Source organism: Python bivittatus, unplaced genomic scaffold (genome assembly GCF_059951505.1).
Source record: "Python bivittatus isolate LINGU-HERP-01145 unplaced genomic scaffold, Pbiv_v1 ctg000020_np1212, whole genome shotgun sequence".
Taxonomy (NCBI): Eukaryota; Metazoa; Chordata; class Lepidosauria; order Squamata; family Pythonidae; genus Python; species Python bivittatus.
In genome coordinates this window covers 37396428-37422287 of record NW_028277030.1, presented here as the reverse complement: position 1 = coordinate 37422287, position 25860 = coordinate 37396428, and the positions used below count along the sequence as shown (strand labels likewise).

Genomic DNA, 25860 nt, shown 5'->3' with positions numbered 1-25860 from the left:
CTCACTTCAGACTCTTCCAGCAACTTCATGTAAATGTTAAAAAGAATGGGAGAGATGGCTTGGCTTTGGCCATCCACGTTAATGTTATGTTTTACTCTGCCATCACTCAGCTGTTTGATCTGTCTCTGTCTGCTTTTTGAACAGCAACCTTTATCATTCCAGTAGAACAAAAATTAGATCAAGTAATCTGTACTTTTGTCATTTTTTTTTTCAGTTGGGCAAGCTAGAGACCTTGTCCTACTAACAGTAGTTTTAGAGAAGATTTGACTACATTAAATCTCTATAATCTGTACTGGCTTTATATTTAGTTTTTAAGTAATAATTAGGGGTATGCAGGTCTGAAAATGTAATTCCCTTTGCAAGTGCCATGTGGTCTGAGAAAAAAAAAGTTGCTTCGAAAAGTTGCAGACACATTCTATGTTCTCTCCAAAGGACACTCTCAGAGCACCTTTCTAGAATTGAATGCCAAGTGCTACACTTTGGATTATAATGAATTATGAGTCTAAAAGGAGCAGACCATGAGAAAAATATAATCTTACACATCTTCCTTCTGTACAGCTTTAGTCTTGTGGATCTTGGAACAGACTTGATCTGCAACACATAACAGTAACAATAATTTGCTCTTGATTTCATTAGGGAGGACTTTTAAAAAGAGCAATACTATATATTTATATATACATACATGTGTGGGAGGGTGGGTGGGTGGGTGTGGGTTCTGTGCAGTATCTTAGATGTTCCTAGCACTGTACTCTTCTGCACAGAGAGCTCTGATGTTCTTCCTAGGATCTGCTGGAGCCACTCTCCCAGTTTAGGAGGCACAGCCCTGAGTGCTCCTACCACCACTGGGACCACTTTGTCCTTGACTTTCCACATCCTCTCTAGTTCCTCCTTCAAGCCCTGGTACTTCTCCAACTTCTCATACTCCTTCTTCCTGATGTTGCTGTCACTTGGCACTGTTACATCTATCACCACCGCTGTCTTCTGGTCTTTGTCTACTACCATGATGTCTGGTTGATTGGCCAGTACCTGCCTGTCTGTCTGGATCTGGAAGTCCCACAGGATCTTAGCCCTGTTATTTTCCACAACTTTCTGCAGAATCTCCCATCTGGACTTGGGAGGGTCTAGCCCATACACTATGCAGCTGTTCCTGTACACAGTGCCAGCTACTTGGCTGTGCCATTCTGTGTATGCTATTCCTGCCTACATCTTACACCCTGCCACTATGTGTTGGACTGTCCCTGAGGCCTCTCTGCACAGTCTACACCTTGGGTCCTGCCTAGTGTTGTAGACCTCTGCTTCTATGGACCTGGTGCTTAGTGCCTGCTCGTGTGCTGCTATGATCAGAGCCTCAGTGCTGTCTCTTAGTCCAGGCCTTTCCAGCCACTGGTAGGATTTCCCAGTGTCAGTCACCTCAGCTATCTGTCAATGGTACCTCCCATGCAGGGGCTTCTACCATTGACATACCTCTTGCTATGGCACTTCCTCTGCTTCAGCTTCCTCCCATGTCTGCTGCTGCCTCAGGCATTCTGTCAGCAGCTTATCTTTGGGTGCCATCTTACTGATGTACTCCTGGATGCTTTGGGTTTCATCCAGGACAGTGGCTTTGATACTCACAGACCCTGCCCGCACTCTTTCCAGCTGGTGTACAGTCTGGGTATTGCACTTAGGGTGGAAACCTCTGTATATAGTGAGGAGCTTCTGGGTCTTCACATCAGCAACCTCCATATCTTCCTTTGGCCAGCTCACTATACCAGCGGGGTATCTGAAGACTGGCAGGGCATACGTGTTGATGGCATGGATCGTGTTCTTCCCACTGAGCTGGCTCTTCAGGACCTGTCTTATCCTTTGGTGGTACTTGGATGTTGCTGTCTTCCTTGCCTCCTCCTCATGGTTCCCATGTGACTGTGGGATACCAAGGTACTTATAGATGGTCTATATGTCTGCTATGTGGCTGGTCTGTATGTCTGCTATGTGGCCCGCTGGTAGTTGCACACCATCAGCCTTAACTACCTTCCCTCTCTCTACTACCATCCAGCCACATGTCTCCAATCCAAATGACATCCCAATGTCTTCATTGTAGATTTGTATCAGGTAGATCAATGAGTTAATGTCTTGTTCACTCTTAGCATACAGTTTGATGTCATCCATGTAGAGGAGGCAGCTGATGATAGTCCCACTCTTGAACTTGTATCTATATCCAGTCCTTGTGATTATCTAGCTGAAGGGGTTCAAGCCTATGCAGAACAGCAGCAGGGGCAGTGCATCACTTTGGTATATGTCACACTTGTTGGCTACTTGTGCGAGCCAGTAAGGTTGTGAATAAGGGGGGCTTTATTATTGACTGACCTGGCATTCATCAGCAGCAGCCGAAAGCCTGGGCCTCTGTAGGCCTGCTGACCAGGGTCTGGGCTTGAGCCCTGAGGGCCGGAACATACCACCAATATAACGCATCGGGGGCATCTTCCTCTGAAACGGCCTGCCCTCTGGCTTCCATCATAACACCCCATGCCCATCACCACCTGAATACCCACCCTGAACCACCTAAGGTGCTCCTCCTCCCACCCTCCTGGCCTTCAACATAAGGGGCCCGCCACACCATGAACCATTGAGGCAAGAGGGGAGAAAAGGGGGGTGGGGAAATGCGTCCCTGTGGCACTTCAGCTATCTGCTCTCAGCGCCAACAGCGGCTCAATCACCCCAATTCCCCCTTCTCAAACATGCTCCCTCTCTCAACCAACCTCTCTCACTGGCCGGTGAGAGGGGGGCCACATCCACTCCTACCCTCTCCCCATCTCCCACCTGGGCGGAGAGTAGCACATTCATCTCAGAACCACACACCATCCACCCACACACCCCATGATCCTGTAGCTGATCCTGTAGCTTGGCAGCTATGATGCCTGATGGAACTTTCCATGTTGTGGGGAGGCAGGTTATTGGCCGGTAGTTGGCTGGTGCTATTCCCTTGTGGGGGTCTTTCATGATCAGCACTGTCCTTCTTTGAGTTAGCCAGTCTGGGTGGGAGCCTGCTGCTAGCAGCTGGTTCATCTGTGCTGCTAGGCATTCATGCACGGCTGTTAGTTTCTTTGGCCAGTAGATGTGGATCATGTCTGGACCAGGTGCTATCCAGCTCTTCATGTTCTTGATCCATTGTTGGATGTCTGCTACTGTGATGGTGACTAGTTCTTGGCTCTGTGAGATTGCTGTGGTCTGCTTTCAGGTCCTGCAGCCACTTTGCACTAGTGTTATGTGTCTTCTCTTTCTCCCATATGTTCTTCCAGTACTGTTCAGTTTCTGCTGTTGGTGGCTCTGCTGTTACTGTGTTGCTGCACTGCAATTGGACGTACCTCTTGGATGGTTCTTTGGAGAACAGGGCATTTATCTTCTAGGTCTCTGCTTGTCTAGTGTATCTCCTTAGCCTGGCAGCCAATGCTGTGAGCCTTTGTTTAGCAGTCTCTAGGACTACAGATGGAGTCAGGCCCTTTTATTTTTTCAGTAGCCGAGTCTTATCCTTAATCTCCAGTCCCTTTGGTAGTTCCACCAGCTTACTAACTTCTCTCCAAGTTGCCTTGATCTTAGCCTCCAACCTCATTTTCCAGGGGGGGTATGTACTGCTGTTCTTGATCGCGTAGCCAAGCATCTCCAGTATTACAGTGGCTGTAGCATATACCAGTTCATTGGTTTGCGTTATGGTGATAGTGGGGATTGTGGTGAGGGATCTATTGGCATCTCATAGCATACTATCTGATGGTATTTATCTACTGAACTTTGGTATTGGTCTTGAGGGTTGACTGTAGCTAGTTATTCATGATCTTATGCCTCATATCAGCTGCTGTGCTCTGTAATGGAGGGGGTGGCAGTGACGTTCCAAGGTTCAGGTGTTAGCTGCACATCCAGTTCTTCTGGGTCTTCTTGAGTCCAGGATGTAATGTGTAGTTGATCTTTCTCGAGTTGTGAGAGCAGCTTCCTCTTCATTATGTTGAAGAGTTGGATAACTAGCTGTTTCTCAGTTAGTGTGGATGTACTATCCACCCCATAGTTCTCTTATACATTTCATATATCCCCTCTCATTAGGTCTACTGTTATAGTAGCAATCCATCAATTCCAGGTTCTCTTGTCTCATCCATATATGGTTTGTTCCAGTAGCCCACTTATTGTCAGATTGTCTTGGTTCCCCCAACATCTGGCATGGATCTTGTTAATTCAGGCAATGTCTGAGTTGGCATGACTGTCTTAGTTCATGTCACTCTCATATTCAAGGTAGGCAGGTGAAGTGTTGGGGGTCTTTGCCCAAGGACCCTACTGGTAATGTAGGTACCAGCTGAGATTCAAACGCCGGTCTCCTGCATCAAAGGGCGGTGCTTTAACCACTACCCTACCCAGAACATCAGAGCTCTCTGTTCAGAAGAGTGCATTGCTAGGAACAGATAATATACTGCACAGAACCCTCAAACTCCCAGGCCTCTGAGGACCTGAGATTGAGAAAGACCCATACCACCCACAGGGATGAGAAGGGTTTCTTTCTTTTTTTTTAAGGAATCCATATATATATATATATATGAATTCTATTTGTTCAAGGAAATAGACCCCTCAATGGATATATATAACTACAGTACAATTAACAGGAGAAAATGTCAAAAGACATTGCTGTTGATTTTCCATAAACCTACTCTAATTATTCTTTTGCTTTTAGAAATATTCACTTAATTAACATTTATTAACCAAGTGTAATCTGGCTGTCATTTATCCCGTTGGCTGATGTGCCTATTTTAAAAAAAGACTTTAAATACTGTCAAAGTGATACTGCTTTGCTATTCTGGGATTTCTGAAATTTCTAAGACTTCACCCTTTGTCTATTGCAAACAATGCTATTGGCAGGGGGAAAAGTACCTTTTTTCCTGTGTTGCAACAGAGCCTGATGTTACATATAATCAATGTAATTTAACATTTTATTATAACAAAAGTTGTCTCCATAACATGCAGAAGGTAACCCCAACATAATTAGGTGTTTTACTCAATTGTACTTCGTATAGTTTTGTTTTGTTTTTTAAGAAAAGAAAAGGTTCACAAACAGTCACGTTGGGGGATGGGGTCAAAATTGGGAAGACAGCGATGGAGTGTTAAAATGCAAGCCATGATCCTTTTGGATGTGCGTGCAACTTCAGTGTACATCCAGAAGGGGAAGGCTTGCATTGCAATCCCCCATCCATCATCTTGCTGATTTTTATACCCCCACCTCCCCAGTGGGGAAGCTGCTGTTTGTGACTATTTTTCTAAAGAGCCAAGAAAGATCTATAGGGATCTGGTAAAACAATGCTATTAGTGCTAGACTGATGATTCAAAACATTTTCATTTTCCATTATGCTTTTATCTCAGACATATGGGGTAGGATATGGTTTTGAAAAAAAAAAGGTTTTCCCTCAGTTCCAATAAAGTTGACCTAATACCTAAGACATTCTGTATACAAAATGTTATATGGGTCATTGGTTCTTTGTAAATAGTACTAGCTTGTATTTGCTGGATAAATGTCAAATAAAGACACAAACATGTGCACGCACACACATACATACTCAATTCATCATAGAAGGCTTCTTTCATTATTACTGAAGAATAAAATACATACGCATTTAAGGATTCCTTAATAGTGGGTGCGTTTGTTCCTGTTTTTGACAACTTTTAAACAGTTCTAAAGACAGGCATTTTAAAATACTGAAATTACATATTTTTAGATTGCTATCGCTGATACAACATTGGATGTGGATTTAAATAAAAGGGATTTATCCATTTATGGAGGGAACAAGAATCAAGTACAGAGTTCCAGCTGAAAATAGGGACAGCATTTTTTCTTCTTCAATCGAACTGGTTGAAGAAGAAAATACATAAATGTTTGACAAATATATGTCAATGGCTGGGTATCAGTCTGAAAGGAGGGTGTCAAGTGATGTACCACAGGGCTCTGTTCTAGCCCTTTTAAGATTTAAGAGGATCTTGACAAAAGTTCAATAATCAGCAAGAGGGACAAACACGAAGTCCTATATTTGGGTAAGGAATATCAAAGGTGGAGGGAGAGAAACATAGTTGGATCGTAAGTGGAATATGAGCCAACAGTGTGATGCAGCTGCAAAAAAATTTTTTTTTTTAAAACAAATGCAATGCTAGACTGCATCAGTAAAGAAAGTTATGTCAAGATCAAAAAAACTGTAGCTCTCTGTTTTGAGTTAATCAGACCATGTCTACAATATTATGTCTAGTTCTGGGCATCACATTATAGGGAGGACATTGACAAATTGGTGCATGAATTTGTCAATGTCTTTCCTAAAGTTCATTGATAATTAACTTAGAAGGAAAGGCTTATGAGGAAAATTATAGGCTTACTGTATATGTTTAGTCTGGGCTTTCTTGTAGAAGAGAAGGCAGAATTGTGCAGGGCTGTTCCAGAGGAAAGGACAAGAAACAGTGGGTTTAAATTATAAGAAAGTACAGTGGTACCTCGGGATACGAACGCCTCTACTAACGAACGTTTGGGTTACGACCCGCTCTGGCCGCAAAAATTTACCTTGATGTGCAAACTCTGCCTCGGGGTACGGCCATTTTTCCGCCCCTGACACGTGGTCTGCGGCCATTTTTCCGCTGCGCTGCGCGGCACCCAGCCATTTTTGCACCACACCGCGCCCGGCTGTTTTCGCGCCGCGCCGCACCCAGCCATTTTCACGCCGCACCCGGCCATTTTCGCGCCGTGCCCGGCCGTTTTCCCGCCCCTGACGCGTGGTCCACGGACGCCAGAACGGATTAACGGTAATTACATTGAACCTTATGGGAAAATTTGCTTCGGGGTGCGACCAAATTCGGAGGGCGGAACGGATCAACTGGATTTACATTGAACCCTATGGGGAAATTTCCTTTGGGTTATGACCAACTCGGGATACGCCCAGAGTCACGGAATGGATTAAGTTCGTATCCCGAGATTGTAGTTGGACATCAGGAATATTTTCCTAACCTTCCATCCCAAGCAATGGAAGATACAGCAAGTGATGGACTCTTTTTCACTGGAGCTATTTAAAGGGAAGCTGGATGGTCAGAGATGCTGAAGTAATGGACTCTTGCACCCGAGGGGATGGGGTGGGGTGTTGGACTAGAAGATCTCTCTGGATCCTTCTAACCCTTCCATTCTGTGATTCTATGAAAATCAACTTACTCCAAAATGGCATGAGGAACTTCTGGGAAGTGGAGTGAGGGGCTACTGGGTCAAGAAATGTTTGGAGAAAGTCTTGCATCAGTGCCAATAGAATTCTGTTTAGTATTTCTGGATCTAGCCTGTTTTTGGAGTGCTGTTTTACCTGATGCTTGCTAATTTGGTTTTATTGTTGTTTATTTAGGATGTTTTATGTTTTTATTTACAATATAAGCCGCCTTGATTCAATTTTACTATAAAAAGGCAAATATAAATGCTGAAATGAATGAATGAAAGAATGAACAAAATCTAAACAGCATTTCTTTGTTGCCAGTAATAATATCAATTCATTTGAGTCAGCCAAGAATATTTATGAAATTATTATGTTTTGTTGTTAAGCTTTTGAATGCTTTTAGGAACCTTTTCCCCAGCCTGAAATATGTTACAGATAAGTTCATTTCAGTGAAACTTGATTTTGAAGATTTCCCTTTCAACATTGTGACTTGTTTGCCTCATCGGCAGCTATGGAGTCCTTCTGAATTTCTCACCATAGGAAAATTTGGGAGTGTTTAAACTATAATAGTATCAAAGAGCTAGAGATCATTTAGGTCATCAGGTCCTACAGAAATATACAGAAGATCATCTTCCGGTGGTTGTCCATCCTGCTAATCCAGCAGCTTCTCCCATGTTTGAAAGAGTTGAGCCTGCCCTCAATTTGGTTTCTACTGCCTATGTATGGCAGAATAACCCATGCTGGTAATAATGTTCACTATCCTTAGCCACATCCTTTAATCTCAGATCAAGGACCTCCAAAATGGTGTCTTTTCCCTTCTGCTTATCTACAGTTATCAAAGGAGATATACAACCTTAATGAAGTGCCCCCCAAAATACTGATACTTAATGAATTGATTCTATGTATGTGGAGGAATCCAAGCATTGCAACATTGTCTTTGCTCCAGAGCCACCTCTTGATTTTACTTTGTAAAACAAAAAGAATCCAGAAGTCTACATGATAACGAGTTTCCTGTCATCTGGATTTTTGCAATTTGAATCTGACAACCTGATTCTAATTCAGTAACAAGATCCAACTATATGCCCCGGTAACCAGACAAATTTACTAAGTGGGATAATAGCAAGCGTGTGCTATTGTCAGAGGAGACCCTGATTGGCTGCAGGTCCCAGGTAATGTTTTGGTGCTGATACAGCATGTGCCCTTTTCTTCCTGGTAGATTTTGCTGCAGCAAACACTTTAAGGCAGGGGAATGGTTAGTTAACTGTTTGCTCTTGGCTGCCATGGGATAATGGCAGCAGGACAACAAGCCTTAAATCCTTGTGTGCACATCGCCCCTTAGTTCTTTTAAGGAGAAGTGAAAGCCAGATTTTCAAGAGTACAGTCTCTACAAAGGTAAATGTAATAATTATTAATCTAAAGTGAACCCCGGTAGGCTTCAGCAGGTGTCCTTGGGGTGATTCTGGTATATCTTTTCAAAAAACTACACGCTAGAATAGTTCTTCCACTGTGATTGCATCCATATCTTACTCTGTGTGTGCCTTTGGGTAGAGTAATTTTATTCAGGGCTTGATTTATCATTTTAGGGATGATGATACCACAGATGTTAGGAACTCCTGGCCTAGGGACTGAGGACTAAACTGAGAAGAGAATCTGGACCTACAACTCAAATTCTGCAGACATTTCTTTGGGAGCACCAACAAAGTAGCACTAATCAGAATGCTTAGTTATTTGGGTAGCAGTGACAAGAAATAGGCATACCCTTCTATAAAAGCAAATATGAGCTTGGAAATACAATTATGGGCAAAAGCAAGCATGCATCTGTTTAGTATGTGGCAAAACCCACCAGACATCTCCATGCATGCAGATTTCAGTTTCATGAAGGGTATAAATAATGTTGTCAAGCAAACTTTCTTTCTCTGTATGTATGCATGGATAAGTTGGCATTAAAATGAAAAACGCTGACATGATTCCTGGGGCCTGTAAATGAATATTTGAATATCTGTACAAAAATACCATTATGTCTGTCACTGAAGTTGTATCTGGTAATGAAACTATCTTTTATCTGATGTGGACTACAGAGAACTACAGAATGATTATCCACATCCTTTAAACTAGAGGCGATAAAGGTTTCTTTTTGGGGCTTGGTGAAGAGATCAAGAAAGCAAGTGACAGCAAGTGGAGTTCAAGGAGAGGATGTGGCATTCTCCCTTAAGAAGCGTACAGGCCAGATGGAAAACGTAACAGATGGGATAAGACTCGTAGGCTAGCAGTTCATTCATGTATATTTATATAGACACACAAATGGTCACCAGGCACATCAGACATAATGGGATTTGACTGCTTTTTAATTCATCTTTTTTCTGTGTGAATACTTAATAAAGACATTGTCATATGATGGGAATAGTTCAGAGCATAGCTTGTTAAATTCCTGGAATCTCTGCCTTAGGCAAGATTTCAGATAAGAGGAAAGACCTCTGCCTGGAAAATTGGTACATTTCTGACACAGTATTCAGCTTGGGGCTGGACAGATCAATTGGTTGATTAAATGTAAGCCACCTCCTTGTATATCCTAGAGCATAATGCATGATGACTGTGACAAGGACAGTCAGTTACTTAGAGGCAATTCTCGATTTTTTACACCATTTAAAACATATAAAATATATACAGAGATAACTGTATATTTTTGAATAGAATAATTTGGTTCACCATCTAATAGAGGAAACAAAGGTTGACATGTTCCACATTTTTTTGCACACTGCAGTAAAATAAAAACATAAAAAATTACTATTTCAGCACGTTCTCTGCAGAGGTACTTCTTTATTAATTTCAAATTCTTGCTAAGGTCAATATGCGATTATCACATTTCAAATTGTATGTGTTTTAATGTATTCCTTTGATTTAAAGAGCTGCAGATTGCTGCAGATTGCTGAATCATTCTCTTGTTTATAAAATCTGAAGTAGGATAGATGGGATTTCTGCTTTGACAGCTATGTCTGAGTTCTGTGGTTAGTCATTATTTCCAGTCTGGTACATGTCCATAAAATATTGACTTTTATCTCCTGCATCCTTGATGGTGTTTCTTTCAAATAAGTTGTGGTGGAAAGGACACTACCCTTATAGTTATAAAGGAAAAATACTGGCATCTGGCAATAAGATAACCTCATACTCACATAATCAAAGATAAAATGGGTATTTCACTTTCTTGAATTGAGCCAAGAGCAGAGTTTAATTTTGTTATTCTATAAGTAGCACTTGGAACTCCCCCCAAAACATGGAAAACTGAAGGATCTAGGTTACTGCAGTTTAATTGCACAAATATATATGTTTATTCAAAAATAAGTCCCATTTAATTTAATAGACCATACTCCCAGTTAACTAGGAGTTGCCCCATGGACTACAACATTAGGCTCAATTATGGGCATTTACTAGCCCACTGGATTCCTCCCCTCCACTTGGAACAGATAATGCCCATGTCATATTGCAAAATATTTATTGAAGGTTACTCCTCTCAGATTCAAAATAGTTTGCCATTAACCTAAGAGGGAAGCACTTACAAAATACATTTAATGGTTCTTTGAGTCATGTCGTAATTTAATATAATTTTAACATTAACCTTTGACAGAAAAAGGATATGCATTAGAATCAAATGATTTGCATCCAAATGCAAAAACAACTTTTTCAGGTGTGAAATTTCCCTGTAGGAAAATTCCTCAGTAATGAATAGTTGTACAATTTTTATATTTTGTTTACTTGAAATGTGGCGTTTATGTCTTACTTAAAGCTATTATCTAATATAGTTTATATCATTGAAGAGAAAATCCCCTGCAAGAAATGAGGCCATTCTTCTGTTATTTTTTTGAAGCCTATGGCCTAATTGGGTTTGAATTTAAAAAGCAGCCTGATGCTTTAGTTGGAATGCTGTAAAAAACACAGGCAAAATCTGTATAAATAATTCTCCTGTGTACACATAGCTGGGCTTCAATCCATCAACCTTTCCAAGTTAAATGTAGGGCTAGATCAGCACTTACAGCAGGGGACAGCACCCATTATGCAAAACAATAAGTTTTAGCTTTATATTCTTATAGCTGCCTTTCTTCTACCTATATTTGTTTAAAACTCTCCTAATCCTCAGATAGTAAGGTAGTACAAGCTAGAGATGACATCTAGAAAAGACCAGTTTGGGCAAATATTGCTGTACAGTGACATTAATTTTCTATAATCTCCCTGTTTTGCTTCTGGCTTTGATACTATTTTTGCTGAGAAGAATGACATTTGATAGTTCAGTAATTCTTTATTCTATAACTTCCTATACAGATAAATTGAATTTGTGATAACTACTGAATATGAATAATTGTGAACAAAGCCTCCATGCAAATTAAGAGTTATTTTTAACAACCTTGAACAGGTTTATTCACCAAAGAGCTGAATTAACATATTGATTAGTGTGTTTAAGATTCACCATTGATTCTGTATATCGTACACTACAATGTTCTGGTACCATTTTGGCTTCACCACCATCCTTTGCTAAGGTAAATGGTACTCTGCTTGTACCAAGCCCTAAATCATCTTTGTTCCTATCAAAGCACCATTATAATAGTTTTAGATGCATAGGACCCCTCCAGAATTCCTCCCTGGAGGTGGTGGCGCTTCCTGTCTTTTCATGTACATTCCCCACATATCCTCAAAACATCTTAAACACGCTCCAGAGTTTGTCAGTGGGTTTATCACAGCAGTTCTAATAGCTGCTACTACTGTCTACCTCAGGGTTATTAGACAACAATAGTTGCCCCTTTTTGCTAGCACCAATTTCTCATTGCTGTTAGAGGTTAGTTCTATAATCCTGTAATAAAGAGTTTCTTCACAGTGACAGTGTGAACAATTGTAAGGATACTGTTTTTAAGAACACTTTTTTCCAATGTAATTGTTCTATCATGTAAGAAGTTAGGGCAGCAAGGTATGATTGTTTAAGGTACAATCGTGTATGTGTTTATACAGAAATAAGTCTTTTGAGTTCCAGTGGAACTTAATCCCTAGAATGCAAGATTGCAGTTTTAGTAATTCAAACATAAGTTTACTATTATATTTTGATTATTTTCCTTGTGGCACATTATAATCCTTCCCAGTTGTGAAGTGGTAAGTAGATGATTATGACTGAGTAAGAAGTAACAGCCAGCTTTAGGATCAGATCAAGTTTTAAAGTTATAATGGTCTTTGATCATTTAGATAATGGGTTGGACAAGTGAGAGTATGTATGCTATATCTCTAGGACCCCGTTTTGTCTAGTAGTTAAAGTGCTAGATTAGAAGTCAGGAGATTGTGAGTTTTAATTCTGCATTAGGCATAGGAGCCAGCTGGATGTCTTGGGGCCAGTCACTCTCTCTCAGGCCTAGGAAAAAGATACTGGCAAGTTACTCCTGAATATGTTGCCAAGAAAGCTGCAGGAATTTGTGCCTGTAGTTACTAGGAATCAGAGGTGACTTGATGGATCATAACAATATAGGCTAAACCTATTTTTTGTATTATGTATTAAGCACAATGCTTTGCCATTTTTTTTTTAAAAACCCTTCAATTATTTTTTAAAAGAAAGTAGGTAATTATTAACCTAGGAATGTTAAATTACTTGCTCAGAATTCATCCACACACTTAAATTTATTTAATGTAATGTATATGCTGTCCCAGTCAAACCCTGTTTTGGTGTGCTTCTTTAAGTACATGGAGAGTTGCTTAACTCACATTTGTCTTTGTTACATAAACAGGCATACCCAAACTATTTTAAATTGTAAAGACTTAGAAAAGGTTTAAAGCAGCTTGACTTCTACTTGCCAATACTGTACTCCCTTTCTAGCCTTTCCCTATCCCATTTAGAGCAATTCAAATCTCTGCTATATAGAAATATTAATATAGAATGGGAGAGTTAGTGGTCTATATAATATTTCATGAAATAATTGGAAAGGTTGCTCAGAGTTTTGGAGTGAAGTGCCATCACTCTATTGATGGCACTCAACTTTATTGCTGTCTCTGATACCCTTAGATATTGTCTATGTTTGTTAATGTGCTGGATGAAACTAAAATCCAAACAAAACAGAATTTCTGTTGGTTAGCAAGATCAAGACTTAAGGATTGTAGTTCAGCCTTGTTCTGCTGGGGATCCTCCCTTTGGAAGAGGAGATTTACAGGCTTGGAATATTCCAGGATGTCTCTGGATCTCCAGATGATAGAGATAGCAAGAATTATCAGTGCTTTGGATACATTTCAACTAGTCTGTTATAATGCCCTATATGTGAGGCTACCCTTGAAGAGTAACCAGACATTTCAACAGGTGAAGAATGTGGCAGCTAGGCTAACAGCTATATGTTACTGAAACTATACTACATGTATGCTGAAAGATCTGCACTGCTTGCCAGTTATTTTTGGGGTATAATTTGAGGGATTGGTTTTAATCATTGAGGACCTAAAATGGTTCAGAGCTTGACTTGGACCACCTACCTTGTTTTGATTCTTTATGGGCATTGAGATTTACAGGGAAATCTCTTTCATAGATGCCCCCACTTTCAGAAACTGGTTTGCCAGGGTGTGCTAAAGATGGCATTTGCCTCCCAGGGTACAAAACATGCTGTTTAAGAACTGTGTTTGGCTCCCACTTTCTTCTTCCCTAGAAAAGGACTTAAAGCACACTCTTCAGTTAGGCTCTTTGAACTACTTTATCATGATTATAGAAATTATACATGTAAGGTGGGGGAGGGGGCTCTTTTATTTATTTTATATTTCACTTTTGTCATCGCCCATCTCCCTGGAAGCGACTCTGGGCGATTTACAATAAAAGAATAAATATTAATTAAAATACAATAAAACAATAGTTGTACTCTTTACTGTGGTTGCTATTAGCCAACTTGATTGTCCTGATCAGTGGACAGATAAAAAATGTATACTTAAAATTAAATCCATTGGGAGTTGTTCCTATTAACCTTCACTAAAGTGAAATGAAGTTTGGTTTTTCTAAACAATTATCTCAATCTTTTCTTACTTATTTATAGGAGAAAAAATGGGGGAAGAGACTTACAGGAACATTCAAATATAATTTGCTAATATTTCAATGCAGATTGAATTCTGCAGATAGAACCACTAGCTGTACTTGATATAATATTTATGTTGCCCAGAATACAAGAAACAGACATAATGCAATTTAATGTTCATCTTTTAACAGGGTTTTAGACCAAGTCCACGTCACATTAGAAGGCGTGTAGTCCCTCGCCTTGAAGAAATACAGCCCCTGGTAGAAGCACGTCAAGTGAGTGAGCAAGAAACATCAGTTAAGAAAAGAAAAATCAAGAAGAGTAGCAGAGTCCAACCAGAATTCTACCATTCCATTCAAGTCACACCTACTCGAAAGCCAGTAAGTGGGTTTTTTTTCCTCCTCTCATTTCAATGAATTATAGCAGCCTTCTCCCAACAGTGTTTTCCTGATGTACTGACGTTCAATTTGCAGAATTCCCAGCCACTGTGGGCTTTTGGTAGATGCAGTCCCAACTGATGTGCATCAGGTTGGAAAAGATTGATTTATAAACATATTATAGAGGACATTTACTCTGAATTTGTATGGCAAGTTCAAGCAAAGAATGAATAGTTAAGAGTGAATAGATTGCTTTGTGATTTCTAAATGGAACCATCAAACTCTCTAGCATCATTATTTTGAAATGCACACTGTATTGACATTCATATGCCAGCCCTGGATCCTGCTTCTCGCCATAGTACTGTCCTCCTTATTTATCAAATGTGGATGGATCATTGCCTGAAACACAGTGCTGATTTATGGCTTGCTTCCTCAACAAACCATGGGAGTCAATTTCTCTTAAGGAACTTGGCAGATATCAAAATAATTACAGAGCGGTTGTGATACAGTACTAGTTTCTAGCAACCAGGCTTTTTATAGAAGGTTGTACTGCTCCCAGCACACTATCTCAGGGGTCCCTACCGGGAGGCATCTTTCAAATTTTGAAGCCATATGATGTGCGGCCATTGCGAGTGTGGGCAGTCACAAAACACCAGTTTACTAGAAAGCAAACTGGTGGGGCTGCTCTCCAACACCCCTCTAGAGGGGTCCCAAAATGTCTCATGTTCCTTCTGCTCTTTTTTCCCCTGTGAGAACAGATCATGGGCTATAGTCTCCTGTCACTTCTATTTTTTAAATAATGTACCTTGGGGCAAGGAGATTTCTAGGGAATAAAGATGATGGTGAAAGTTGGCAGTTTGCTTTGCAGCATGCTGGCTTCCCATTTATTTAATTAAAAGCTTCTTAAAAATTAAAATAATTTGGGGCATATTGGCATCTACAAGTGCCACACTGAGAACCCTGACATTTGTATGTTCATCAGGAGGCAGCAGACTGAGATATTAGACCTTTACACCAAGGAACCAGTTCAGGCTCCTGGAGTTTAGGAATTTCAGATCCAGGAAGACTTCAGGCGCATGGATCTGTTTTCTTCCTCCATTGTCATCTTATGCGTCATCATGCTGCAATATATATCTAGTGGCTCACAGGTGCTGCTCCTGCACATTCTGTCACATTTTGCCAGACGTTTTGCTCTGAACACCTCCATTTTTATTACTGAACATAAAATATATGGTGATGGCAAGTAAGAAAAGGCTAGGCCAAAGATAATGAGTAGCAGAGAGTTCCAGATTTCAGAATTTACTTTATGCGCAGGACTAAGACTTAGGTTGGTGCACAAGAGTATGTTGCATCATCCCAAGTGTTATTAAAATAAAGACCCATTTGAGCCAGCTCATGGTATCTGAATGAAATATCACTCTGCAGGAATAGTATTTCATTGGGCATCTCTTGATTCAGAAACAGGACAGCTGTAATTTTTGCTAAGTCAAAGGATGAGAAACATGTAATAGAATAAACATAAAGCTTAAACTTTTTTGTATGTCCTTGGATATTTTATTTCTTTGGACAGAGCTAATGGGCTGCTGAAGAACAGCTCAGTTACTGAAGTATCTGCTTCTTCACAGGAAGTACTTGTGACTGGAGAGGCACGCCTGTTTACAGGCTTTAACATTCAGTCTCATTTTTTAAACCTGAACACTTTTCTTTGAAAAAGAACCTGACAAGCTAAAAAATTTATGAATTAATAAACTATAGAGCCATTCATTTGATCTATTTCGCCATGCACTTTCTATCTTTAACTATTGCACAGCTGCTAAAAAAAGTAATCAGCACATGATGGAGGGATTGGATTGAATGAGGTGGGGGAACATTCTTCCTTTTCTCTGATCTCAGCTAGTCCCTGTCTTCTTACACACACACACACACACACTCCAGCAGTTACTTATCTTCACTGCAAATCATTTAGAAGACTAAGGACACAATGAATACCATTATGCCTGGCTTTGAATATTTGGAGAAAATGTACAATTTGCAATAGTATGTTCATTGCCTGAGAGAGATTCACATTCTGGACATCCTTATATTCCTCTCTTATCAATCAAAAGAACAGCCTCTTCACCAGTTCACACAGAGGCCACTGTTAACAGGCTGAGAAAACTCTCACTTTAGCAGGTTGGGAAATAAAATGGCTACCAAAACTGAAAAGTCCCATTGCTGAGTTTTCTGTAACCTATCCACTTCTCCCTTCCAATAAATCTTGTTTAAGAAGACTCTGGGGGAATCTTGCTTTTGGATGTACTTGATTGTCAAGAGCTTGACAGAATAAAATATCTGAAAATATAGAAACAGGCTTCAAGGGCTCACTTTAATGCTTTTCCTTCAACCATCCTGGAGAGCAGAATCTAAAAAATTCCAGTATCGTAAAAGCAATGCCCATGTGGATCAGGTATGACTCAGTGCATGGAGCATATTTTTCTAAGTTGTGCCTTTATTCTGATTTAAGGTAACAACTACTCCAACCAATTTAAAAAAAAAAAATCTTCCAGGTCATACTGAAGAATTTTATGTAAGCTACTTTATAGCTGCCAGAAATCAAAAAGTCACCTATGCTGCGACAAAACTTTGCTACTTAGATGCTGCAAGAAGATAATTGTCATGGGTGAAAGTGACAGTCTGCAGAGATAACCTTGTTTACATACGAAAATTGTTGAATGTTTTACTATATATTATGTTCTTTTATTATTATTATTATTATTATTATTATTATATTGGATTTCTGGTCCAATCCAACTGTAATAAAGTTTTGATTTGTAAGATATAGGAACAAAGTTCAGTAACATTCTAAATGCCTGCACATGTATAGTAGTAATTACTGAACTCAATAAAATTATGTTTTATTATATCTAAAGCCACTAAAAGAAAAGGGGAATGGCTAGAACATAGTGTGGTAAGTCAAAATTAGATTAAGTGAATGAAAAGAGACCATGTGCTGATTCAGAGTAGAAGCCCATTCCCGTTTTTCAGGGAACTGCATGACCAATGTCATTTTGTATGTGCAAAGTAGAGGGGGTAGGCAACCATCCTTCCCTATCACCCAAAACCATATTCCAATTCAAGTTATGCGTGGAGGAAGACTCTATCTCAGTTTGTGTAAAGTTAATAATAAGCTTGCAAACACAATGAGTCTTCTCTTGATCAGGATAAAAGTGAATGTTTAGAAACTGCAGATGTTTTTTCATGGTTAAAAGGATAGATTGTAGGTCAGTGGTTGAGTACATTGAATATAAAAGATCTGAGACCCAGTCTCTAATAACTTTTGGTAGAGCTAGGAAAAGCTGCTGTCTGAAACTATGGAGAGTAAACCAGTTCTCCCAAACTAGATGCCTTCTAGATATGATGGACTACAGCATCCATAATGCCCAACACATTGTGGGAATTTTAATCCAGACACCTCTTCAGTGTACCAGGTTTGGGAAGGCTGGCACAGATAATACTTAGATAGACTAATGAACATTCTAAGACATCTTCCTGTGTGACTAGCACATCCTTTTCAGTTGTAAAAGCAACAGAATATTCATGATAATCTAAGTGCCTGCTGTTATTCTGGTACTCCATCACATCCTCCACAGAAACTATTGTCTCATAAATGTAAAAAGTATATGAAGCTCAGCCACATATGTTTCCTCTTCCTGCATTACTATTTGAAGGAATTGGTAGATAGTATATTATTCTTCTGTACCATGTGTGCTGTCCTTCAAATCAGGAAAAGGAGCATTTTATGTTTGTCACATCAGCAATTATGTGTATAAATGATGTAACGGGTTAAAGCTGCATAGGTCCTCTTCGCTGAAAGGTTTTTCCTCAGTCATAAATTTTGAAACTAAACAGGAATGGACCTGGTGGACTTATGTGGAAGATCACCACAGAATCCAGTGGCCTGTACGCTAGACTGGGAAGTAGAAAAAACATTTCAGAAGGCGAAGACAACCACTGATCCACTTCTGTTAAGCCAACAGGAATTAAACTTGACTTGTAGGAGACTTTACTAACCTCAGATCTGAATTTACTAATCAGCTGAGAAATGCTTTCAAAACTAATGCCATATTTGCAAAATATTTTGTTAACAGTTTTGAAAGAACACAAAATTGCAAATGTTTCTTTTTCACAACTACTACTTTATATGAAAACCCAGTTTTCAGGACAGCACTTACATAGTGTGGTTAATTAAGTAATGAAGCTGATATTACTAAAAGGAGTGTAAGAGTAACAATTAAGAGTAACATTTGTTGCTTGCCTGTATGACTGAATGTTGGTTTTTTTATGAAGACCACTACTGTACCATTATATTTATATATGCATATATATAGTTCTTTGAGTATTTTATTTAAATTATTCATATGTTCTATACAGAATTTTGTGTGTGTACTTTGTGCATATTAGTGCTAGCACCAAAGTATGCAGTTTGAACAGAAAGGTACTTCTGCCATACAAGCCCCACTCCCCCATTATGCAGTCTCTCCCACACCAAATTCTTCCAAAGAGCAGATTGCAGAGATTTAGGAAGAGGATCTGGTGGAGTAACCCTTAAGTCTGAGCATACTCTGAACTTTAGATCCAGTCCACAGACCATCTCTGTTTGTTAGTCGTAGTGAAACAGAAACTAAGATTTATCTTATGAGTTAGCTTTGTTTTATTTCTACATCCTAGTATTGCTTTTGTATTCAGAATAAGATGTTGTAAAGTTATGACTCATTGTTCCATTGTGTGCTATTGATAGGCATATGTGTTCTAGGAATGTTGATAATGTACATGTTAGAGTACTTATTTATTTGTGGAAGCAAATCTAGCCTCACTGATCTTAGCCTAGTAACCTCATAATTGGATTGTTGCAATGCATTCTACCAGGAGCTACCTTTCTAGTCTAAATGTTGCAGCTGATGCAAACAGCACCTGCTTGATTATTAAGTAGGGGAGCTAAATGAACCTAACAGCACAGGGCCTGAAGGTGCTACATTTGGAAGTATCATATAGGAAGTTTGTTTTTTAGCATATTTCAATTAATTAATTAATTAATATTTATCTATTTTAATTAATGTTTATTCTGTTGTTACTGTGAACCGCCCAGGGTCCCTCCACAGTGAGATGGGAGGTGACAAATTTGAAATATAAATAAATAAAATTTGTGGCCCGTTAGCTACTAGACTTAATGACTGAGGGCTCAAGTACAGTTGCTTCTTTTAATGCCATCCAGTTGGTGTCCTACTCAGGGTCCCATCTAGTCGCGGTGGTTTGTATGGAGATCAGAAGCAGGGGCTTCTCAGTGGCAGGACCTCAACTATGGGGTGGGCCATATGCTGTTCTGAGACTGCCCTGTTGGCCCCCTAGTCTAAGTCATAGTTGTTTTCACACAATCGAGGTAACTGAGTTTGCACAGTATTTTGCTAAGCCAAAAAACCAAAACAGAATCGATTGGTTTACTGTGATGGGTAAAGAAAGTTGTTGTGTTGAGTAGCCATTAATTCATCCATTTTGGGGGGTTTGTTTTTTGTTTTTAAACACATTTAAATTGTTGGCCATCACATTTGGTAATAATTCCAATTAAAAAAAAAAACAACTTTCCAACCAGCAGAAAATATTCATATTAAAGGAAAAATAATTAGGTCAGATACATCCAGTAGAGGGAAGTGGTGTACAACTATTGAACAGGATATTAGTAGCATTCCACTACTTTTCTTCAGGATGTTATTTATTTTTTAATGCATTTGTTTTGTCTAAAAGACTAAAAATAAATCTTGTGCCATCATCAAAGCTGTGATATTTTTTACCACTCAGCTCAAAGCACAGATAATAACAGTATTATGATTAGGGGCAGGAAATAAAAAATTAATATGAGAATGGGAAGTACATAGCAATCGTAGCTGATTCTTAAAGCCCTAAAGAAAAATATAAGAAAAGGAATTTACAAATTAAAAATAATATCTAAATGAAATGCTTCATACATTTACTAACAGCAACAATGAATGTGCAGGATAAAGAATTCTTGCAAATGAGAATGTTATTGTCTCTCAACATTAATGGTATCTAAAATAGTATATACAGTATATCCATATACAGGTATTTCTCACTTCATTGCAAAGAACTATAGCAGGAAATTACTAAGAAATCTAAAGGTGTAACCTGAACATTCAAAGTCCATGATAGACAGCAGATAAATAAAATTATTTTTTTTTTATTCTGTAGTGCTTATGAGGCTATTACTATTTCAGTTATTTTTAAAAGCATTTTTCCCTTTGCAGACTATCAAGGCAGCTAACTGAAATTAATATAAAACTGTAAGTAAAGAAAGTAATATCATTAATCAAAAGCATGGCCAAATCATACTGAATTGCCATTCAAAGGCCAAAAGGGAGCTTGTTTAATAAATATTTCCTGGGGATCATATGGAAGGGCTGGCCCCTTGGAACTGTGCATCCAGACGCTGAAAGTATGGGTCTTAATAGTTGGGCCTCTGAGATAATCATATGGATAAAAATGCCCTCCTTTGCAGCAAATGCATAATATTTAGTATTGATGTTTTAGAACCTAATATATTATACAATTTATATTGAGTTCATGTCCTATGTCACTTTTATCCTTTGTGTGGAGAATCTTGTTGAATCTATGTTTCCCAGAACCTTTTTGGATCCCAGAAACATCCCAAATTATTTAATTTGGAATGAACTACAACAAAACTCAAGAGACTATCAGCTATCACTGGTTTTTAGATTCACAATTACCCAAAGGTAATGGGGCTCCCATTAGACCCAGTAGGATTTGCTTGAATGCCCAAGATTACAATTTGCACTACAGGGCATGTTGTCAGAAGGCCTTGGGACTAGGCCAAAAACTTATCTTTCAAGGGTAAGCAATAAACTGATACTGGTTGGGTCTGCATATCGTACTGTGATTTATGGCATAGGATTAGTCAGAACTAATTCTTTTGTAGCTTGTTTATTGAAAAGTATAGTATGAATTGCGAACCTAGCATTGCCACTGATTTACTCAAGGTGTCGCAAAACCCAGAGTTTTTGTATTGTGCAATAAAACTAACACATTTTATGCTAATTCAGAGAAACAATTACTGCATTAAAATTTCTGAATGCTTCTTACAAAAGTCTGGGTCCCCGCCCCCATTCATAAACTCTCCATATGGTTTAATAAGAAATAACCATTAGTTTTCTTTCTGCCTATTTTTAGCCTTATCTTTTGATTGATAAACTTTTCCACATGATTCAGCGCAAAGAAAGGACTGATAACCTGATTTAAAAGAAGCTCCTCTGTAACTTAGTTTTGAAAGTTAATTTTAGCCAAGGATTACTAAGGCTTAAACCCAAAATTTATTTTAAATGTCAGGAAATCATACTTCTCTTGAATATATGCAGAAAAAAATTAATTGAATTATCCTTCTGAGATCCAAGGTCATGAATAGGGTTAAGTCTTATAACTTTCTTTTCTTAGAAAATAAACATGACTTATTTTCTTCTTTAAATAATTACCAAACTAATAGAGAATCTCATAGTGATAGCAGTGTGTGGCAACAGAGGAAAGGCTGTTCATCATCTCATAATCAAATAAGGAGGCTGAGGTATGATTGCCAAATGAGGAATATAAAAACAGTTCACATCTTTTTTCCCAGTTACTGGAATATAGGACTGTAGAGGATAATGAACTACGCAACTACTGTAATACTATTAAAAGCAGTGACAAAACTTTGAAAGCATGAGTTGCTAATTCACTTCCCAAAATTACAAAGCTGCATTAAAAATATAGGTATTGGTCATGATCACTGCACTAGGCTGACAAAAGAGCAAAAACAAATAATGTAGGAAACATAAATATTCTAAAGGAAGTGAGGATCTGGAGAGGGTCCTTGAAATGATCTACATGTGGTGACTCCTTTTCCTTATTAGTAATTTATTGTGCTTAATACTGTCACTTGGCCACTGATGTACTGACACAATGGCTGTTTTCATCGCTGTTATATTAGGACAGCAATGGTTCTGGCTGGATGATGCTATAAACCCCTACTGAGGAAATGGCCTTAATCTGTGCCAGGGATGTTGTTCCACACAGTATGAGTTTTCTCACCAATCGGCCCACTCCAAGAGGCAGCTAATAGGAATTCTCCACAAAGGTGATCACAAGAGGGTGGCAAGAGATGCACTGCATAATAATGAAGGCAGGAAGGAAAACAGGCAAAGAGAATGCCACCTGAAACTGCTAGCTGGCTATAGGTCCATCTAAGAAATGCTGTAGCTCAGAGAATTCGTATGGTAACCATGCTGGGAAAAAGAAGGGATGGTGGGGCCCGAGGGGGAGAACATAGCACCAGAAGTCCACAGCCCTGGCCCGCTGCTTCTCATATGGTGCAGCCCAAATGACACAGCAAAGGCCTGGCATGATCCCAGTCTTTGATCCATAAATGTAGCCAGTGTTTTCCCCTCGGGTGGGAGGGAAAATCAGAGGACCTCCTATCTCCTAGGCTTCCCCGTCGCCCGCCCCCCCCCAAAATTCATCATCACTTATTGAAAACTGCCCCTAGGAACGGCAGGGTCTGAGACTTTCCAAGAGGGCTGATCGGGACGCCAGAAGCGCCTTCCTCCCTTGTTCTTTGTGCCTGCGCTGCATCATTTCTTGTTTACGTTTCGGGTGGTGCGGCTTCAGCTGCTCGGCGGCGACGGGAAAAGCTTCCTTCAAAGATGGGGCCGTAAATCGAGCGGCGCGGTGTTTACCACGGCGGCCTCGCGCAACCTGCCTTTTGTGCTCTCCCGGCTGCCCGGAGAGAAGCGAAGCGCCGCATTTCCTGCCCGGCGAAGCCGAGGCGTCTGGACGCCCGCTGAAACTGGGGGCGGCGAGCGTTTTGGGAAGAAGTGAGACCCATTCTAGAAAAGGAAGGAAAGGAACTTACCAGGGCGTGGTTTCAGAAACTGACCTGCCATCGCAAAGGCCCGCATCCTGGATGTGGGGGCTGGCACCTTTCCCTCCCCCACTATTCATTCAAGAGCGAACGGCTCATTTTTCCAGTAGCCTGGTGGGGGAGCTAAATGTCGCTTTGTAGCCCGGAGCTGTTGCCGGCGCCGCCGCTGCCGCCGCTCCTGCTTTTAAAATTTATCAGTTCCCGGCCCCTCTTGCTTTGATTCTTGGGCAACTCGGGAGGATCTTTGTGAGCTGGTGGCTAGAGCACCGGGCCACCCATCTTCCTGCAAACCTCCCACAGATGCATTTTCGCTGAACCTGTTCGCCGCGGTGTTGCAGGCTGTGGGATTTAGCACACCGGCAGCGTATAAGCAACAATGGTGAGCAATTTGTCCACGGATCATTTGAAACATGGGTAGCTACCAGTCAGTAGCAGAGGGTGGGTAGTATCCGTTTCAGGTTGATTTTCCTAGAGGGCGATCTAAACAGCGAAAATGACTAGATTTTGAGGGGGAAAATGTCTACCTCTGTTGTTGCTTTTGCTACTGTTCTTACGGTTATCTTCCCTCCCTTCCTCTTCTTTAGAGCTCGGGAAACGCTTCTTACAGATGCTCCATTTCTTCCTCTGCGGATTTTTCCGACGATGATGATTTCAGCCAGAAATCTGGCTCCCTCTCTCCGGCTCCGGGTGACACCCTACCGTGGAATCTACCTAAACATGAGAGATCCAAGAGGAAGATCCAAGGAGGATCTGTGCTGGACCCAGCTGAGAGAGCTGTGCTCAGGATAGCCGGTAAGAGAGAAATGGGAGAGTAGGGTATGCTGAGAAGAGGAAACTTCAATTGTACGGTGGGCCAGTGTATTTGGATTTGTGTATTACACAGAGGGGTGGGTGCCTTAAGTCTTGATTATTGCTCGCTTATAGTATAATTCTATATACAGTATGCCGACTCAGAATTAAGTTTCATTAAGTTTCGAGGGACTTAGCATTGTAACCCAGGGCTAGGAGACATCACCGTCCAGTGGGCTCGGCTTTTCAGGGTCGGTGACTAAGCTGTTTTAGCCTGCTCTTCTTTCTGGGCGGATAAATGTGTTTGGGGTGGACGTGGAGCGGCTGCAGCTTCTGCAAATGCAAGCGTTAAACTTTCGCACGTTGCATTAGAAGTGAAGACCGCGAAGAACCTTTTCCCGGGCTATGTAACGAACGCAGAAGGGTATCTTGAGAAGGATGTACTTAGCTGCACCCTCCGGCCACGCAGAAAACGCACATGCTGTCGGGTGGTGGGAATGCTTTCAGGTGTTAAACGGTGTGGGCGCATTTGAATAGAGCTCGTCCTTCGTCTAGCTGGCCTTGTGCTTGAGGCGGCTTTTACGGGTTCCGACCCCTACGTCGGACCGTGTACCGCCCCAGCCAACAATATAGGGAAAAGGATCTGTCTGGGCGCCCGATGTCAGGCAACACCAAGCGAGTTGAGTTGGTCTCATTTGTTCTAAATCGGTCCAGAAGCTTGCTAGGTCAGCCAGGGTGGAAAATCGAGAAAGCAAAACAAATTGAGCGTTGAGAAAATATACAGCCTGCAGTCGTCAGTATTATTCCCGGGGAGATCTTGGAAAGAAGAAGCCATGGTAGTCCTATCGCCTTTTCTTCCTAACGACAGATCGCCTTTCCAGCGCTTGTAAAGCAAGGAGTCGTTCCATCCGCCTCTCGTTTGTTTATACAATAAGGACGCCGAAGCGACGGTTTTCAGGTCTTTGTGGAAGCTTGGGAAAACGAAGGCGTGAGAAAGGGATTTTGTTCGTGGTTCCGTGTGTATATCACTGTTCCTTCACGGGATCCAGGGCTGCAGTTTGCAAATCACTTCCGGAACTTGCCCGGGCGGAGATGAAACCGAGGAGGAGGGAGGGGGAAAAGGTCTCCAAGTCTCTTGTTCCGGCGCCGCGCTCCCGGTGACCGCCAGACCCAGTTTGCGGTGGATACAGGGGCTTAGGCAGACCGAGGCGCTCCCCGTTGTAGCTGATGTTTGGGAAAGCACGAGGCGCCGCAAAGTCATCCTCTTGGATTCTTAGAAATAACGGGCTAGTAAACAAGAAAGGCGCGCAAGCGGAGCAGTATGAGGATCGTTCTCTGAAGTTCTTGCGCGGTGCGAGAAGGGCTCCGTTTTAGGCATGGGGAAACTGGGAATAGGGATCGGATGCGGCCTGGGCGAAGTCGGGGGCTAGAGATCATCGGGTGCAGCGGGGCAGGGCAGGAGGACTCAGTCTAGGGATGTGCGGGATCAGAAGAAAGGGGGGCGGCTGCGAGGGGGCCGGGAAACGAAACGCCAGTAGCGCATG

The 25860-nt window shown here is 40.8% G+C and overlaps 1 protein-coding gene and 1 long non-coding RNA gene across 16 annotated transcripts in view; one reads left to right on the top strand and one right to left on the bottom strand.

The window, feature by feature from the left end:
• LOC148217032 (uncharacterized) overlaps positions 1-23763 on the bottom strand; it is a 35298-nt gene extending 11535 nt beyond the window's left edge. Inside the window, exons 1-2 of one of the 2 annotated variants that reach the window (XR_015795542.1) lie at positions 23519-23763; positions 540-591 (exon numbers count right to left, since the gene is read on the bottom strand). This is a non-coding gene — a long non-coding RNA (uncharacterized LOC148217032). The remainder of the gene's footprint in view (positions 1-539; positions 592-23518) is intronic. The other variant, XR_015795543.1, reaches the window with a different exon arrangement.
• DST (dystonin) overlaps positions 1-25860 on the top strand; it is a 342419-nt gene that overhangs the window by 12380 nt on the left and 304179 nt on the right. For all 14 annotated transcript variants that reach the window (XM_025177748.2, XM_088137258.1, XM_088137206.1 and 11 more), the window contains exons 3-4: positions 14386-14574; positions 24112-24319. In XM_025177748.2, the coding sequence (XP_025033516.2) occupies positions 14386-14574; positions 24112-24319 (397 nt within the window). The remainder of the gene's footprint in view (positions 1-14385; positions 14575-24111; positions 24320-25860) is intronic.